The sequence below is a fragment of the Scomber scombrus genome, chromosome 8 (assembly GCF_963691925.1).
Source record: "Scomber scombrus chromosome 8, fScoSco1.1, whole genome shotgun sequence".
In the NCBI taxonomy this organism is placed as follows: domain Eukaryota; kingdom Metazoa; phylum Chordata; class Actinopteri; order Scombriformes; family Scombridae; genus Scomber; species Scomber scombrus.
Genome location: NC_084977.1, coordinates 8,182,495 through 8,202,426, shown reverse-complemented (window position 1 = coordinate 8,202,426; position 19,932 = coordinate 8,182,495). Strand labels below are relative to the sequence as shown.

Sequence of the window (19,932 nt, the reverse complement as noted above, 5' to 3'; positions counted from 1 at the left end):
TGTTTTGTTTGCGCTGATGATAAAATGCATTCTAACAGCGCACTGCTGGCTGGCATTTTGATTTAGACATTAAAGTCATTATGAATCATTATAAGTATGTGAGATAATTACAACGAACCCCTGCATGTGTTTGATTCACATAAAAACAAAGAGAAGCAGAACTAACCAGGCAGTACAATAATGCATGGAGTGAATTGTGCAAAAATGTAAATGTGTGGAGCAGTTACTGCATGTGAAGGTCATCATGTATTGCTGTATAAGGGAACACATTCAGCTGTGGTAATAAATGATAAGGAGTTGAAAATTGATTTGTGCCTGCTGTCAGAACCCTTCTGAAGTTTCTTTGACACTTCAATAAATTAATGAGTAAATGAAATTTTGCTGAACTTGCCTGTTCATTCTGTTTGAGCAGTCTGGTAGTAAATTAAGCATACTAGTAATTATTGGAGTGACAGTGACTGCAAAGGATATTAGGGCAAAAGGTACAGAGCTGTTCATCCTCATCCTCACTCTTCAGCTCTGTCTATTTAAACTTTAGTAAAGACTGACCAAATGTATTCGTGAAAGGTTTCAAGGGCAAGTCAGTCCACCATATGGAAGGAAACTTTAAGGGCATATGGGTTATGCAATATGTCAAAAATGTTGAAGTGGTGCTTAAGTTGTGTTTCTACAAGCTGATATGAGCTTATTTTCAGACAGATAAGTGTTAGTGGGTGGTAGTGTGTTCATATGTGTGGAGTAAGCCTGTGTATGTCTCATTCATTGTATGAAATATAGTACAGATATGCGTGATCGTGCTCAGCACATCTCCAGTGGAACATCAGAGTGGTGAGTGTCTTCTCAAACCAACTCTAGTAGTATGATTGACTGTTGCTGTGAGAGAAAGTGGGAAAAGCCTCCCATCCTCCCAAACCTCATCCATAATTCCCATTTTAGGAAGTTCATTAATGACAGAATTATTGAGCGAGTGGAAAACAAAACAAGTGGAGACCAATTAAGTGGTCCACATTTGACAGCTTGCAGGGACAGGCTAATAAGTACAGAGCATGTTTTGAATGGTAGGACAGAATCGTGACTGTAATAAAAGTTTAGAGCCTGCGAGAAGAACTGTGACTCCATAGTTGAGGGAGCAGTTTATCATCCTTTGCTTATCCCCTTCAAAGCTTTTTGTTCTGTTTTAGCAGTTACAACCCCACACATTCAAACTCCAGCTGAGAGAAGAGCAAACTCCACTGGATTTGACCAAGAACTAAAATATCATAGACTCTGCCTCCTAACTTCCATCAGTACATCTGGGGCTTTTCTTTTATCTAAAAGAACTTTGAAAATATTTGGCCCAAACAACCAGAAATTCACAAAAATTGTTTCACAGTCCCCTCTCACAGTTTGAGCTCGGAACAGTTTTTCACTTCATCTGTCTCTGCATGTTTTCAAATCCTGAATTGCAGATTGATTACTGCTCAGTGATGTTTTGTGCTGGCTTAGTAGTTTTGCCATTAATGAACCTCCGTACTCAGCTGGGGAGTCGCCTTAGGATATGTTAGCTTGCTTTCTAGTTATATCACTGAACACATAGGTGTATTAAGTGATATAGAGGCAGACATGTGTTTCAAGAATGATCAAGAAACATCAACGTGCGAAACTATGAATGATGCTCACAGCATGTGATTCTCCTGCTGTGCATCAAAAGATCAAATTCTTTGCCGCTTTCAAATTTAAAAGTATGAAAAAAACATGTGGGTGGGAATCCCATATGGGATTTGGGATAAAATTTGTCGAAATGCAGAAATATATTAACTTCACATTTAGATTTTTGACATAAAGAATTTTGCAAATATAGACACAGATTTGGATATTACCTAATTTTTTTTGTCTTGTTAGAAGTTGTTGTATTTTGTTTTTTTCCCCAATACAAAGAATTGAAATTAGCCATATAATCGGATTAAAATTTAGACATGCTGGGAGTCTGAAATACAACAATGTAGTATATAGCCTACAAATTATCCATCCACAAGAAATACATAAATGAAACCATTCAACTCACTGGAGAAAATATCCCATCCAACTGGAGAACATGGATTAATTACAGTCTTGTATTTTAGACATGTTGTCAGTGAGAGAACACCACTGGTGAAATTTCCTCTTTTAATACATTTCAGCAATTATCAGGTCCTGACCTGTATGCCCCTGGGTGGAACAAAATGCACACATAGTGAAGAGAAAAGATTACAAAACACTACATGGCTTAAAACATGATACATGGTCCAGCCTTCTAGAAGATACTGGTGTGGCTTAAATGGAAGCTATAGGAAGCTATAATATGATAATGAGATATTTAAATGGGAAATCCTAATATGGTCATTTGTTAGTATGGGGTGTCTGTATGCTACTCAGTTACTATGCATGCTTAAAAATAGCAGGCTTTTAGGGTGGCTTTCATTGTAAGATTGTTAAAAACTAATGAAGGGGAAGAGAGAGTGAGGAGAAGAGACACACGGAGAGAGAGAGAGAGAGAGAGAGAGAGAGAGAGAGAGAGAGAGAGAGAGAGAGAGAGAGAGAGAGAGAGAGAGAGAGACTGGGCTAAGGGGACAGACCTCACGTTGAGCTCAGATGAACCTCGGCATCCTTTCCCACGTTGGATCATTTCAGCTCCGTTAAACCAGAGAAGCACCGGAGCAGAGCCGCAAACACACGGTAAGCTTTTTTCTCCTTTTACCGAAGGACTTTTTTTTATTATTATTATTTTTATCTTCATGAATGACTAGTTTATTTAAGTGAAGCGTCGTTCAACCACACAGACGTGACAAGTTTCGTTCGATATCGTTTAGTTTTTCAATTTTTTGCCGGCTTAGCCACGGTGAGGCAGTTCATAACTGTTTCACTGTCAGTTTGGAGATGTTCGCCAAAAAAAAAAGAAAGAAACAGAGGTAAACCTTTCGCAGTATGCAGCCAGGAGCATATGTGTGCATGTGTGAGTTAGAGTCGACTGAGGGAAAGGTTTTTTGGAAAAGCAAACCCATGTTTTGGACGGCTGAACTGAGCGCCAAAGCTTTGACAGATGATACGGATAATGCGGTGCTTCCCTTCTTATTTTCTGGAACCGCTCGTGCCTTCACACGCGCACATACTCACCTGCCGCGCGCACTTTCACACGGGCACGCTCGCCTGCTAAAATGACAGGGTCGTTGGATCAAACAGCCGACAGCAGTATTTTTGGGACATTGCATTCATTATAATAGTTAGCCCAAGTGTACAAATCACATTAACATGCATCAAGTAGGTCATTTTTATGGCTTCCTCTAACAAGACAAGGTCACGCTCCGGGCTGTTTTCTCTACTAGATAGGCTAATAAGCAGGCATGATGTGTGTGTGTGTGTGTGTGTGTGTGTGTGTGTGTGTGTGTGTGTGTGTGTGTGTGTGTGTGTGTTTGTGTGCGTGCGTGCGTGTGTGTGGGTCTGTGTGTGTGAGTATGTGTGTGGCTGTGTGACAAAGCCCAAAAAGAGGCAGCATGAGCCATAATGTTCTTTGAGAAATGTTATTATGTTCTCCTGTTTTTACAACGCAATTTAATGTGGTGGGGGAAAAAAAATAATCAACAAGCACTGTGCTCTCTTTATCTCACCCACACACACATATACACACACACACACACAAATAGAAACAGACAGGACAGAGCACTTTGTAACCACTGAGGCATTTTCATATAACAAATAAGTACAGGGCCAAACACTTGCTCAGCACACTGCTTCCGCTGTGGTTTCATTTAAGGGTCTAAGCTGTCTGAGTGTCAAACTGTGGCCATAATGAGGTGACTGATGTGCTGAGTACAGTGGGCCTCCCTTCACCTGTCTGATTTGGAAAGACTTAAGCGATGTCTGTGTGTGTGCACTGAGCAGGAGAGAGCCAGCGAGAAATGCACGAGAGGTCCCCGAGCATTAAGACGAATGGGCAGAAGCCGAGAAAGCCGGAGATGCTGAAATGGAATAGAATGTGTCCACGTCTTGGTCATTTAAGCCAGCAGGGCTGTACCCTCCCGATGTTCTTTCACCACCACCACCACTACCATCAACCCCCTCCACCCCCCACCCCCCTACCTCCTAACTCTCTTCCTCCATCTCCCATTTTTCCCTATGTAGAAGGCCTGACATGCACAGGCTATTTTTAATAAAAATGAAATAGCCTTGTTGCAGTGAAGCGACTCGATGCAGAGTGAAGTGAGACTGAAACAGCGATTTGCAATTTAGAGCTATGTCACCACTCATCATGCCATTCTGAGCCGGCAACAGCAAATCGTCCTCACGCTTTCATCCTCTATCCCTGCCTTACATTTCACACATATCTCATACGCACTCATAGTCTAAAGACTTCAAACAACCAGTGAATGACATGTACTGCTGGCAACGTGGTTTTGGAGCAAAGCTGGCAGAGAGAAATGTAAGCCGTAAGCTCAGTCTATGCTAATACACAATAGCTCCGGAAGACAAAAGTGTGATGAAGGAACCACTTCTTACATTTTCATAGATTTAAGATGATGACAAACAGATGCATCGGTTTACAGTGGCTGAACATCAAGCATTACATATGGATGACTTGGTATAATTGGTGTGCAAAAAAAGGGGGAGAAAAAAAAATATCCAAGGATGAGTTTTCTTTTGAGAAAAAGAAATGACGTAAAGAGAAGAGAAATGACTTCATTTTTTTCCTGTGATCAAATGCTCAAATTGACTCCCTTCTCAAGCACACTCTTTAGAAAGTAGGTCAGTATCTGTAGAGAAAAAAAGAACATTGGTTTCATTTTCATGTGTCCCTTCTTTCATATATAAGCATATCAATTTGGATATATCAGAAAATGATTTGGTTCATATTTTACTCTGTCATCAAAGGCTTGTGAATTCCTATAGGCCCCCCCTCTCCATTTGCATGTAAATGAATCAAAGCACGTTTTCACTGTACATTTATTTAGTCAGAAGCACTCGCTCATTTATCTCCTTTTGCCACAACGCTGATCACATGTGAAGCACGGCAGAGAAGTCTCTTCAGTTCTTAAAGAATTTCAACGCTTAAATATTTTTGAATTCATGAAAACTTCATTGAGATTTATTTGAAGACCAGTTCTGGTTTGCACCGTGCATGTGCATAAAGATGCGTATAGATGTCCACCAATCGATTTATGGCAGGAAATAGAGAAGCAGAGTGATGGATGCAGCTAAGACTGAGATGGAAAAACTGTGATTACATAGTTTCAGTCTTGTTAAGCTGCTGACACTTTTCAGTACATCAAGTTTTAAAGATCAATGGCCAGGATCTGGCTCAAAACTAATGAAAGTCAGGTCATTAAACTTTTGGCAAATGAGGACAGTCATTGATTCAATTATTTATGAGTCTAATTAATCTCTTAAGGGGAACTTCTCTCACCACTGGGCATTGAGGCATGGGGAGACCATCTTTAGGGATGACATCAATCACCTGATGTCCAGGCAATTGTGTGTGACAGGGAACAGTAAAGTACCTGAGCTCCACCTCGTTGCCAGACCCCAAGGCTCCAAATTAATTGAAAAATGTTTAAGATCACACTAAACTTTGTGAGAATGCCTGAATGATCAATTTAACGAAGCCAGACAGGATTCCTCATACAGCGGCGGCGAGAGAGTGATATATATATAACAGCATCTGGTAGGAAGTGATCTTCCCTTTTTTAGGAAATTTCTCATCAGACCGTAATGTTCATATTTTCTGTGGGAAAAACTTGCAGCTATTTTTTGCAGCAGATGGCAGAGAGTTCAGATTAGCAAACAGAGCCGCACAACAAACAGTATAAAATGAGATCTACAAATTTGTCTCAAAATATCAAACCTCCTCTTCAGAAGATAACGAGGAAGACGTCTGTTTGTCTTCTTCTCTTCTGTTTTCTTAGCCTTGTATCTTGAAGCACTTGTTTCCTATTTTAATTTATGCAACTCAGATTAACTAATAATGTCTTCTCTCAGGTGACGCTGTGGAGCATGTGTGCCGCATGTGGAAATGTGAAAAAGGAAGACAACATGAAGACTCAGTCTGAGGAGAAGAAACCTGAAGCAGGAGAGAGCAGAAATCACACAGAATAAATACTTTTTTTAAAAGCAAAATGGACCATCATAAAAACCTGCATGTGATCAGCTACTTTTCATCTATTCATTGAAATAAACTGCTCAGTGAAGCTCAGCAATGGCAGCACATATTGTGCTTCTTTTTCTTTTGTTGTGTGACGGGGAAAGGAATGGCATTTCAGTGGCTGCTGGCTTTTCAGAGGAAGTTGAGGATCTGCAAGAACTATCAAGCAACACACAACACGTTTTACATCATCCAGAGTCTGTGGACAGCTCTGTTTTCTTCATGCGAGGCAAAGAAGAGGATGATATAAAAACCCCTCTGAATGTTGCTTTTAAACTAAATGACAGAGAACATAATGATTCTGACTTTAAGAGCATTTTGGCGGGGCAGACAGTCATACTTGAACATTCTGAACCTCCTGTCAAATCCCTAATACCTAAACATAACCCTGAACTCGGCTTGAACCGAGAGAAAAGGAGCAATTTGACTAATGGAGAGGTTGAAGGTGTAATTAACGATCACAGCCGAGCGCCGAGTTCAGAGGAGGAATCCGCTCTCCAGCCGGAGCTCCATTTGGAGACAGGTGTCGGCGTTCTGCCTGAGCGGACACAGGAACGCTCTAAATGGGTCACGGAGTCTGAAGGCGGTCGGTCAGGGCCTAAAACGGGGCCCCGCTCTCGCCGCAGGAGGAGCTGGCTCTGGAACCAGTTCTTTGTGATCGAGGAGTACAGAGGGCCGGAGCCCGTGCTCATTGGACGGGTAGGCCCGTTGTCACAACCTCTCAGCGTGCGCATGTGATTGCATGTGTTGTGTCACATACTTCATGCGTCTTTTACAGCCGCCACACCAGCAGCCTTCAGCTCCTGTCGGTATCACAACACGGGGAAGTGTCAGAGATGATTTAATCCACAACACACCTGAACTGCTCCGGTCCCGAGGGTTTACTTGTAGCATTCCACAGCCAGGCTCTCCACACTAATGCAGCTGCTGGCAGCTACAGTATACTCAGAGTAGGATTATATCAGCTGTAACGTTAACGGGGAACGCTGCCAGCCACTTTGTAGCACGCAGTATACTTTATAGTGACAGTCTAGATTGGATTCTTACCAGTGCAGTATACACTTCATAAATGTTTAATCTGCTCCTCTGGTTGTTATTGATACAGTCAGGGGCGGGTTTTAAAGCAATCAGTAGACACACGAGACCGTTCATTCCTCTGCAAACACAGTCCGGGTGTTGATATTCATGTAATAAAACCATGCCTGCATTGCGATGGGGGGCGGTTAGAGACATTTTCCCTCAGAGGCAGCTCAGTTTGTTTGCCAAAAATAGAGAAATGATTATGTCAAATCCATCGCTTGTGGAAGGCTTGAGGTGAGCTATCAACAGTTCAGATCACAGGTGCCTCAGCCCGTACGAAAAAAGGAGGGAATTTCACTGCCAAAGCAGGCAGTGCAAAAGCAGATACAAACCCCGGAGGTGGATGTACTGCATGAGTGAGAGGAGGGGAAAAAATTCAGATTACAGAGTAGGAGAGAAAGTAACAAAAGGAATTGGAGGAGACAATTTCTCCTTCTTTCTGCTTTGCTTGTACAGGGTGGATAAATTTCTTCCCGACAGTGAGAGTGTTTTTCCATGCTGACTGAAGCACAGCAGGACTGAGCCAGAAAATTAGACAGTGAGGAGAGGAGGGCTGGATAAAAAAAGAGAGAGAGAAAGAGAGGATGGAGTGAGGTGGTGGAGGAGGGAGCAAAAGAGCAGGGGAGTGAGATAGACACAGACTCTGACAAAGATGTCTCTCGTGGTGAAGTGTGGGATCAAAATCGAAGCTAGCTTTAAGGAAGAAAAGAGGGAGAGGGATGTGGGTGTAGGGATGAATAAAAAACCCTGAGTCCCTTATCTAGCAAATTGTAGGGTATGCTATCACGAGTTTCTATAATCCCCAACTTTATCCTCCCAACACATACACCCAACACACACACACACACACTGAATGTATACTAATCTTATGTTTTTCTCCTGGTCTCCGCTTGCATGCTTACGCACCGTGTGTGCGAGCATAAACATATGTTGTTAACATGCATCCTGTCAGAATATATAAGCACTTTCAAGTGAGTGTATTAAGCACAAATGCATTCACTAATTCTAATCATAAAGCAGCAAAGGAAATTAGATTTCAACACATATGTCACAAAAATGAAAATCCAATGCAAAAATATATGTGAAATTCTCACTAAATGTGTCAACAGTCTTTGTTAAGATTGAAGCTTTAGTTGACATGAGTATGTAAGGTCCACAGCAGAGGTTGTGAGTAAGCCTTGTGGATTATGAACATGTGCAGATGTGCCCTAAGGGTAGAGAGATGTGAAAGTTCCTGGTCAGAAAGCTCAGTGTGATGAAGGCTGAGTAATCTCTTTAGCTTTTCTATTTCTGTATATCTGGCCCTTTACCTATCTAGCTCCCACTAATATCCTCTCTGCCATTAAATACCATACAAGTATCTTGCACCAGAGAGGAAAACAGACCCGGAGTGGAGAGAGGGGGAAATGAGAAATGTGAGCAGATGGGCTTTCTGTGTAAGCAAAGTAAGTTGATGAAAAAGAAGGAGACGCGAGGATTGGAGGAAAAGGTGGTTTAAAAAGGTATAAGGAAGTCGGGGCAGATGGATTTCCAAGAAGGGGAAGGAAGGGACAGATGGATAGAGGAGATAGAGATAGACAGAAAGATTTACAGATGGATACTGGCTGTGTTAGCAGAATGCATCTGTGAACATACATGTAGGACATTTGCAGGGGCCACTGTCCACACTGATGTGGTTTTGCCCTCAACAAAACCCCCAATGGCATGTTTGGTCCAATGAGTTAATTAGCTGTATGCATCAGTACTCATCCTGGTCCCATATGTATCTTCCACACCTGGTGCCATTCAGTGCAGATTCACTGAGCACATGCCGTCTTAACATAAATCACCCATTTTCACGCGGTCATGTTTGCAGTACTTGCTAGATAAATAGATGAGCTTTAATTAGACACCTGAATCAGCATGCTGTGACGTCGCCTTTAGGTGTTGCAGTAATTTGCTTGTGTGTGTGTGTGTTGTTGTTGTTGTTTTTGTATTCCCCAGTTGCACACGGATATGGACAAAGGAGACGGCCGCACTAAGTACTTGTTGGAGGGAGAGGGGGTGGGCTCTGTGTTTGTCATCGACAGCAACACAGGCAACATACACGTGACCAAGTCTCTGGACCGCGAGGAGAAGGACCAGTACCGTCTCATCGCAACGGCTACAGACTGTCAGACCGGCCGTGCCCTGGAGCCCTCCTCTGAGTTCATCATTAGAGTGCAGGACATCAATGACAACCCACCTGTCTTCCCCAATGAACCCTATGTTGCCATGGTACCGGAGATGGCCAACATAGGTACAGTACTTGAACAACATTAAAGTAGCACTCCAACCCAATATATCTGAAAAGCAGCAGCTGTCGTCAGCTTGGATTTAATGGCAACAAGTTTTTCACAGCAGAACATGACTCCAGCTGGATGTTTGAGTAAGACACATCTTGCATCCAGAAGTTACATTTTTGAAAGGAATAACATATTCATATTCATAGATTCTGCTTTTTCTTTTTCTTTTTTTAAAGAGGCAGAGTAGATATAATGTAAAGAATGAAGTTAGCTGAATGAATACATGTCAGACTATTTATATCATAAGACAAGCCTGGAGGGGATCTTTAAGCAGAGAGGTGCTTTGAGCTGAATGCTAACGTCAGCACGCTTACATACTCACAGTGATATTGCTAACATGCTGATGTTTAGCATGTACGCTGTTCACCACCTTATTTTGGCATCTCAGCATTTGAAGCTTTAAGTCCCTTTATTTATCATCTAAAAGCAGTATGTACACATTTAACTAAAGGTTTATAACACATAATAAACATAAATACTGTGCATTAATAAACACTTAAACAATAAGAATGTCTCAACTGACTTACAGTCCACTACAAGCCATTTATTAGATGTTCATGAATGCTAAATAAGGGGACTTGAAATAAAGTGTTTAAATTTCATAGCAGTTCATCCAGTAGTTATTAAAGTAAGATAAATCAGACTTGACTAAAGTGGTGAACCCACTAACGGATCGACACTGGCATAACTAGAGCCAAGCTGTGACTAAAATAAATGACAAGAATCCTTTAAAAACTTTGCAACCTGCTCCTGCAGCATAATCAACATCCCCACTATCCATCCATATTCTCAGTATCCTTGAAACAGTCACACTTTAGCCCAAATTTGGCAACTCCACTGCATTTGGCACATCTCCAGAGTTTGGTGTATTTAGTCACATTTTGTCTAAAGGATGAATGTGTGGAACATACTGCATACACAGATAGACAGCAGAGAAGGAGATTATCCTTTTAATCCTACAGATGTAAGTATTTGATATTCAAAAGATAGATCTTGTGTTGAGTATCCATTTGGAATAGCTTATGAACCCCTGCCTCCAGCTTTAACTACCATACTCTGACCCGTCACCTCTTCCCCTCTTTCACAGGCACGTCTATAATCCAAGTCACGGCCAGAGATGCAGATGATCCAACATATGGAAACAGCGCCCGGCTGGTGTACGCCATTACTCAGGGCCAGGACTATTTCTCAGTGGATCCTCAAACAGGTCTGGTCATATAGCCTCACGTGTCCCACACATGACTTATGATTGACTCTCCGGTTGATTTCACTTTAAGCTGTAAATCCCAGTGGTGTGGTTAGATATCACAGATTATATCTCTGCTACCATATGTCCACTGTGGATGAGAACACTTTCACTTACATTTAATATGATCCGTCCAGATACAGAAGTGGCCCGCAGTCATTTGTTTTGCCATGTCCTAATTCAAAAAAGTTAGCATTTGCGTCACATTGATGCTAATTTCAAGAGACATGTGGCCACTGTGAAATCTGTTGCTGTTGTGAATTTTCCTCCATGTCCTGGCCTCCTCTCCATCAGGCGTCCTGCGGACAGCAGTACCTGACATGGACAGGGAGACTCAGGATGAATATCTGGTCCTCCTTCAGGCCAAAGACATGGGGGGACATCTGGGCGGACTATCAGGGACAACAACAGTCACTGTGAAGCTGAGTGATGTCAACGACAACCCCCCTCACTTCAGAAGGAGTAAGCATAACTGTTATCAGATCACCACGTATCTGTCAGCTGCTTTCAATCTCAGGATATATGTGTGTGTGTGTGTGTGAGGGAAGATTAAAATGATGAAACGTCTTGTAATGGCATCTGTGACAGCAGTCAGATTTTTTTTTTACCTCCTTTGGGTCCAAGTTGTCTTGACAGGTTTAAGATAAGATCTACGGTATTAAAGTAGCTCCAGTTAAACTGCTTGTCAGTCCAATATCCTTTTTCTATTTAATGCACTCGCTCTAATCATTGTTTAAAACATCGATTGCCATAGTGTAACCTTTGCCAAGATGACTGGCATTATTATTCATAAAAACACTCCCATTTGGTCCCCGAGGTTCAAATGGACTGTGCCTTGACGTAGAAGAGTGAAAGATCATGTCCGCTCTCTTATCCGAGCTTTTCCCTGTTCCATGCTATTAATATTTCATCTTAAAGTTCAGTGCTTTCTGCTTCAATAGACAGTAAAATCACTGCAGAGTGTGTCTAACACTTTGAGACATATACTGCATTTCTCTATATACTATCTCTCCTTTAGTTGCTTTTTCCCCTCCTTCTTCCCTACTTTCTCTTCCTGACAGCCTCTGCTTCCCGCCGTTCATCTTAATGTTTAAAGCCCCCCTCACCTCGCATTGATAGATTGTGCTCCAATACAATGCTTTATAGAAGCAATTTAATATTTCCAAATGCCAGCGGTGTGTTATTTATTCACTGGTAATCTCCCTGTGTCTTCCTCCCTCACCGCCTTACTCTAGGTCATTATTTTCTGTTTGACAATAATGCCACTGTTTAAGCAAACGGCTCATTTAGTATGCTCTTTGAATACGAGGGGTGTGATTTTTAAATGTTCCTAATAATGTGCAGGATGTGAATGATTACTAATCAGCAAGGAAGCGTCGCTCTGATTAAATGAAAATATTTTTCTGAGTTTGCAGCTTGTTGCGGTGAAACATCACATGTGCCGAGGAAATGACTTGACCTGCCACAGATCAGTGGCTGCCTTCTCACGCCTGGACAGAATGTAATCCAAGCAAAACAATAACTTCAAAACAGATGATTTTAGCAAAGCTTTTATTCACAGTTTAATAAATACAACTCTACATTCACGACCTAACAGTTTTGGACAGTAAAATATTAAGTAATAACAATAATACAAAGCTTTATAGAAGCTCTGCTCAGTAGGTCTGCAGCTAATGATTATGTCATCGATTTATCCGTTCAAATCACATTCTTCATCATTTTCTGTGAAGCTGTCAAAAACTCTAAAATCTGTGGAGCAGCAGCTACTGTGGCTGCAAGTAGCAGTTACAGAGTAATGCTAAATGTTAACGTAACAGTAAAACATGTAGAGAACAGGCATAAAGTTAGCAAACTGTCTCAATTATGTCAGTTTCACAGCAGAATCTAATTTAACTTAGCTAACTAATTAGCTGCCTTATATCAACCACTATAATTATATTCACCAACAAAATATATTGTCGCTGTTGAGCCCAGTCCTTGTATGTCCAAAACTACTTTTAAGGAAATGAAAATATCAAATGGATCCATTTTTAATACTTTTCATTAGTTAAATGTGTGTAAAACCCACAGACAGACATAAAGGGTGACCATTGATTTATGAAAAAAAATTAAAATGATGAAATATGAAGATACAAGGTTTCTGCCTGACAGCAGCTATATGAATACATCGAACTGAGAAAGGGTGCATTTTATTGCTACTAAAGGACTCAATTTTTAATGTGTTAGAGGAATATTGTCATTTCATATTCCATAAATTACTTAGACTTGTTTTACAGGAATATAAAACAGAAAAGAGAAGCTGGAAGCTGTTTTTTAAGTGACTTAAACAATCATTTCAACACATAAAAAAATATTTTAATATTCTGTCGCTCACCTAGTTGTATAATTAATGAATCCTTTCAACCGTAATTGTATATTCGTAATATCAGAGGATTCTTATGCAACATATACACATATTTAGTCTACAAATTACAGACATGCCCATCACAAATCCCCCAAGTAGAGTCTTCAGATTGCTTGTTTTGACCGACCAACAGTTCAAAATGTTAAATAATGATAATGTAAGACAGAAAAAAAGGAACATCTTCATAGTTGAGGAGCTTGAACTAGAAATTGTTGCAAATGTCCAGCCAGGAAATATCACCATTTGTTCTTCATCAGTTACAATTGCAAAAAAACACAACGATCAGATAGTTGTGGATGCATTTTCTGTCCGTTGACGATTCAATAAATCAACTGTCTGTGTCAGCATTAAGGAAAGAGAAAACGTCTAAAATGTAAAGTGCTGAGTTGAGCATCATTAGCATCAACAGGATTGATAGCAAACCATTAGATGCAGTAATGTTGTGGAGAGATGGAACTTTCTGTTTAGTGAATCCTCCTCCTGGATCTCTGCTGCTGTTGCTGCTGCTGCTGGGTGCGTGCTTGTAGTGATCACTTTGTTTTCTTCTAATTCCCACACTAAGCATTTGTTTTTAACCTGTAAAACCTGTTGTGTTTTAACATGCATGTGTAAAAGAGTAGTATCAGTATCTCAATATTGATTTTATCGAGGGTACTTGGTATTGAATATAGGATTTATATGTAGAATGAAAGAAAGTTGATAAAGAAATATGTGAGTGAAGCACTGTGTTTGCAGCCATAATAGCCACAAGTATTATGTTAATAACTGATGTGATTTCACTGTGAGTCTCATCAACATTCCACACATGTGCTGGTGCTCAGAGCCATTATATTCATTCCTTTCTTCTCTGCAGGTGCGTGGTCGTTCTCTGTATCGGAGCTAGCGGCTCCAGGTGTGGAGGTGGGCCGTCTCACTGCCACCGATCCTGATCTGGGAGAGAACGCACAGCTGGAGTTTACTATCCTGGATGCTGAAGAGGCTGAAATATTCAATATAACGGGAAGAGACCGGGAGGCTGTCATTGCGCTGAACAAGGTGACGAGCGACGAGACACGTGACAAAACAATCTCGTTTTATCACCAACAAAAGTTTTTTATGATAGCCGACACCACATGTGGGCGGTTTTGCTTGGATGGCCGCATAATGAGAAAAATATGTAAAATATGACATTTTAGGACATTAAAAGAATGTTCTTTGCTGTGGGGTTGCAAATTAATTTTATTTAGTCATTTAAACACTTCAGTAGTCCTCTCAAACACGCTCTGTCGCTGACAGATTCAGGCTCCCAGATTCCCAAGGCTCTGCAGTGGGCAATTAATGAGTAACAATGAGCTAATAAGCAGCGGGTGAGTGATTGCAGCTCGTTTAAGGTGAGCAGGCCATGTAAAAGGCAGCCAGTGTGAATTTTTCTTGTCACTTTTAAGGGTTCTAACAGCATTGGCCAGTCAAAGATAATTATTGTAGTGTGGAAAGTTAAATTAAGAGAGTGCAGTGGGCGAGGTAAGAACAGAACCTGATGAATTTATTAGAGTGTGATAAAAGAGAGCGCAAAATGGAAAAATGTGAGTTGTATCGACGGATAAAGAAGGGTGAGAAAATATCTTGGATGAATAATGAAGTACACGAGAAGATATATACAGCATATACAGTACATTTGAATCATATATGAAAGGCCTTTAATAAAGTATATCATGAGGATTGAAGCTGTTTTATTCTTGACCCAACAGCTGCTGGATTATGAGACCCGCAGCTCGTACTCTTTCATTGTGGAAGTTGCCAACCCCGTGGTGGATGCTCGCTACTTAAGGAAAGGTCCCTTTAAGGACCAAGCAACAGTTCGGGTAATGGTCCTTAATGCTGATGAGCCGCCACGATTCTCCCAGGCTCGCTACCATCTGGATGTATCTGAGAACTGCCCCCCTGTCTGCTCTGTTGGCCGGGTCTACGCTGTGGACCCAGACACAGGACAAACCACCAACATCAGGTGGTTATTACATCTTCACTTATTTATTCACTCACTTACAGTCATTCACTCACTCACTCTGCACCCTCTTTTCTATCTCTTTTCCCACTTTGTTCTCGCTCACGTCCGTTTTCTGCATCTCAGGTACTCCATCGATCCCCAGTCAGACCCCGAGGCTCTGTTCCGCATCGCCTCTGACACCGGCTTCATCAGCACAGTGATGGAGCTGGACCGTGAGCAGGAGCAGTGGCACAATATCACTGTCATTGCCACACAGAGGGGTATGTCATCCCCCTCTGCCCTCTGGGTGCTATGAGTCACAGAGTTTAGTTGGGTCATATTTCACCAAAAGCACCGCCCGGAGTTCGGAATACAAAGTGCAGCAGTAAAAACGAGAGAATTTAAGTGATCATTTCAACATTGGTTTGCCTTTTCTTTCAGACAATCCAAATCTTGTGTCAAGGGTTGTGGTTGCCATAGAGACACTGGACCAGAATGACAATGCACCAGAGTTGGACAGGCAGTATGCAACGTCTGTATGTGACTCCAGTGCTCCCGGTCAGGTCTGTTCTAGTTTTGTTTTCACCTGATATTACATTTAATTTCAGGTTGTTTTCCTGTTTTTATCCACTCTGTCTTGCATTACTTTTGAAAGCATGTGCGATTATTGAATTTTTTGTTCTTTTGCTAAAAGAAAGGAGTCTAGTGAAGGTACTCACCTAATCTTTGTTTACTCAGCTTTACATTCCTAAATAATATATCAAAGACTTTTGATTCTAATAGCAGTTGTGGTGAATATGAATAACACACTAAAGGGGCTTTATTCTTCAAAAACATAACTGCATTAAAATACACTGGAAAAAACAAAGCGATAGTATGACTTCAAGTCTGTTTCTGCAGTCAAAGATTGTTACATTTTGCATATATCATCAGTGCCACCAAACACTGACTGAAATATATTATAAAATGTTAATTATCCTGCAATCCTTCACATTTATCTTTTGACCCCTTTGGAGTGATTTTGACCTTTGGATTGAGAACCTTCGAAATATAGCATCCTGTTCTGCGTTATTCAGGTTGTTCAGGTTTTGAGAGCTGTCGACAGGGATCAAGGAGGGCAAGACACCCCCGTCCACTTCAGCATCCCTCCGGAGTCCAGCTCCGCTCTCAACCTCACCATCAGGGATACCGGAGGTAGCGCAATTTCACGCACGCTCCAGAAACATGACACCGGCTCATCGCGTTGTGTTTTGATGTCTTGTGTATTTGTGTCATGTCATCAGGTGTGACAGCCAGCCTGGTGCTACAATCAGTCTTGGAGCCCCTTCCTGGCTTCTCCTCATCCTTACTCACCCTCTATGTGCCAGTTGTGCTGCGCGACGGAGCCTCCGGTCTTACCAACACTGGCACGGTCACTGTGACCATTTGTCCCTGTCTGCGGGGGGGTATGCAGACAGAGGATAGGGGGAGACAGAGGGACCAAAGATGGGAGAGACACATGGTTTGTCTGCCCATGCCGTCCGCCTCTCCATCTCTCATATTCAGTTTAGTCACCTTACTGGCCATGCTGGCTTGTGTCACCACTCTGCTGGGTAGGTTTGGTCACTTCTCTTAAAGTTTCTGATGCACCATAAATAAAATGTTGACTTATTTTGAAAGATGCTAAGCAGCTGTGTCAGGTCGCTTTTTTAAAATATCTAAATAGAATGTGGTCATGTGCCTCTGTTTTGCCCTTTAGTGGTGTGTGCACTCTCGCTGTCATTGCGCCATCAGAAGCGCGACTCCCACTCACCCTTCGAGGAGGATGATGTCAGGGAGAACATCATATCCTATGATGACGAGGGGGGAGGGGAAGCAGACACCGCAGCTTTTGACATTACAGCGCTGCAGAGCATGCACAGAATACAGCACATGCACAACAACAGAAACATGTGAGCTGTGTCCTAAAAAAAAAAAGTTTATCCTTGCGATGGTGTCTTATGTGCGTGTGTGCCTCTCTGACATTCATCTCTCGTCACAGATGGTACACCCAGCAGAATCTGCCGAGGGCCAGAACGTACAGCTGGAGTCGTAACCCGCGCCCCGGCCTGGACCCTCATCAGCGTCCAGGCTCCGCTCCGCTCTACGGACGCCTCTGCTATGGCATCCACACACTGCCTGTTCTCAGAGATTACCCAGTCGGGCCTCTGGAGGCAGGTTTGCAACTAACTCAGCTGACCCATGGGCTCACCGGAGGTCATATAGCCAATTCCCTTGTCATCCAGAACCAGAGCACCTTTGAGCCTCTGCTGCAATCTCCCGAGATGAGCCCTGCTAGTTACGAAGCAGATCACATGCTGGCAAAGAGCAACATTACAGAGAGAAATGAAGGCAGTGAAGCAAACGCTGCTGACACAAAACAGAACGAAGACCAGGACAAGGTCAGATAACAGTGCTGATATGAAACGATAATGACATGTAGCAATTATATGGAAGCAAAGACAGACCTAGAATTTCACTAACTGTGAAATGTAATCACTACGGAACATTTGAACATGATTTATGACATTTCAGATGTTTTGCTCTGAAAAAACTAATCGTTTTTGTTTTAATTTATGCAGTTTGAATTTCCTTGTTTTGAAGGGTTCAGAAGGTGGTTTCAAGTGGTGTGAAGTATATTTTTGTTTCAACAAATTCAAACATTCAGACAATTGGACACAATGGACAATTTAATGGTCCAGTACTCAAAAAGCTATGTTCAAGCTGCTCAAATTCAGTTCAGATCTTAGAATTCAAGCCAGATCAAAAACTCTTGGTACTCAAAATGGGTGAAGTTGGTTAAATTCAGACACACAAATTTAAGGTGAAATATTCAAACTTGAACATCCAGTCTACCAAAGATAAGAAATCTAGTCTGAATGAAATCAATCAGACCTTTGTCCATCAAGTTATGATATTTGACATGATTTAAGATGGAGAAGTTCTGATGAGCAACTGGTAACCGCCAGCATTCGTCAACCCATTTAAATAAAGTTCTTGAAGTTGCGATGATTAAATAATCAAATTCAAACTGTTTTTGTCAGATGGTTTTCAGAGTAAAATCAGTGCAACCATTTCATCAATATTTGAATTAAAACATTCAGAATTCAGTAGTGATTTTCAAATTATTTGTATTTGTTATCGTGGCGTCTCTTTGTTTCCGTACAATTATCTCTGCATGTCTCTTTCAATCATTTCTCCCTTCTTCATTTCTCGTACAGATAAACTCGCCAGAATCAGAGTCGACACCAGCCAACAACTCTGCAGATCTGACCTACTGTGACCCCAATGAGTCTTCGTGCCAAAGTCACACCAGCTCCTCATCAAACCAGCAAGAGGGGCGTCCAGGGTCATCGCAGACTCAAATCAGCACTGGAGCCACCAGCTGTACAGTGGATGATTTTGATACTGATTCCTCTATTCCTTCCGTCTCAGAGCGAAATTACTCAAACGTCAGTCAAATCAGCTCCGCTACCCCTCCTGCTCACCTGAAGGGAGACACATACAGTATTGTGGGCTCGCTGAATCCAAATAGCAGAGGGATATGTATGAACGGGACTAGCAGCAGTGGTTTGTATCCAGCGGGGACGCAGCTACTGAACATGTGCAGACTCCAGAGAAAGGATTTGACCCCACAGCCTTTGCCCTTACCCGGGGGGATGTATGGTAACAACAGAGGCTGGGGGTGCGGGGTCAAGCCTGCGAGAACAGAAGCCGCCAACCCGCAGCCTGTCCGAATGGAAGACCTCCTGAATTTCCGTCTGGACCAGGTCACCTTTGACCTGTCCCAGCCGCCCTATGACTCACTGCAGACTTACGAGTTTGAGGGCCGTGACTCAAGGGCTGAGTCACTGAGCTCGCTGGAGAGCGACGCGGAGAAGGACGAGGGCAGAGTGGTGGGAGGGATGGAGGAGTTAAACCAGAAGTTTCAGAGGCTGGTGGAGATCATCAGGGAGAGGGAGACGGAGAAGGAGAAGGAGAAAGAGCAGGAGCAGGAGCAGGAGGAGAAACCAGCGGAGGGAGGAGAGACTGCAGAGGCAACTCTCAGTGAGACTCATAAACAAACAGAGGAGAAAGAAAAAGAACAGCAGAGATGGGATTTCTAGAGGACCTACACTGCAATAAAAGAGAAGAGAGGAGGGCTCTCTTGACAGTGATGGATTTAAAACACAGCAGGGTGGCGAGATACTCAGCCTCTGACAGAAATGTTCTTGTTCTCCCTCCCAAGGAAAATCCAGGAGGTCAAAATATGTGGTGGAATCAGTGCACGGCGTATAGTTTTCACCCCCACTGTGTTTTTCAAATGGATATGGAATCTGTCACTTTACACACTGCTCTTGTAACTAATATTAATAATGCACTTGGGCTTTCAAAGCTAAAGTTATGAAAAATTTACTTTTTCTTTTTTTAAATATTGATTCCAAGCCCTGAAAGCTGCATTGTTAGAAAATAGGCCTCATTAAATATTGACTGTAATTGTAATATTTAATATTGACACTCTAATAGGGGCACACTCACTAAAAAAAAAAAAAAAAAAATCCTTGGAATTTGGAATGCAACATTTGCATCAGAAGTGGAGAGTCTTAGAACCGCACAAGCGTACAGTACTGTAGGCCTGCACTGCCACATGTTCACAGAGCCTCTCCGACGAGTCTAACCGCATATGTTGCTCTGTATACATTTGTATCCTGTAGAGAGACTCCAACAATGTAGTGACCATTACAGTAGCAGAACCTGCTCACTATG

The 19,932-nt window shown here is 42.1% G+C and overlaps 1 protein-coding gene across 1 annotated transcript; it reads left to right on the top strand.

Moving 5' to 3' along the window:
* Nucleotides 1–1,615: 1,615 nt before the first annotated feature.
* LOC133984747 (cadherin-24) lies at nucleotides 1,616–19,292 on the top strand. The gene is made up of 16 exons (XM_062424209.1): nucleotides 1,616–1,634; nucleotides 2,611–2,694; nucleotides 6,309–6,348; nucleotides 6,778–6,850; nucleotides 9,215–9,509; nucleotides 10,643–10,762; nucleotides 11,096–11,263; nucleotides 14,059–14,240; nucleotides 14,933–15,189; nucleotides 15,313–15,475; nucleotides 15,567–15,731; nucleotides 16,245–16,362; nucleotides 16,452–16,760; nucleotides 16,907–17,099; nucleotides 17,189–17,588; nucleotides 18,408–19,292. Exons 1-16 carry the CDS (start codon nucleotides 1,616–1,618, stop codon nucleotides 19,290–19,292), a joined length of 3,471 nt encoding a protein of 1,156 aa, XP_062280193.1.
* The last annotated feature ends 640 nt before the right edge of the window (nucleotides 19,293–19,932 follow it).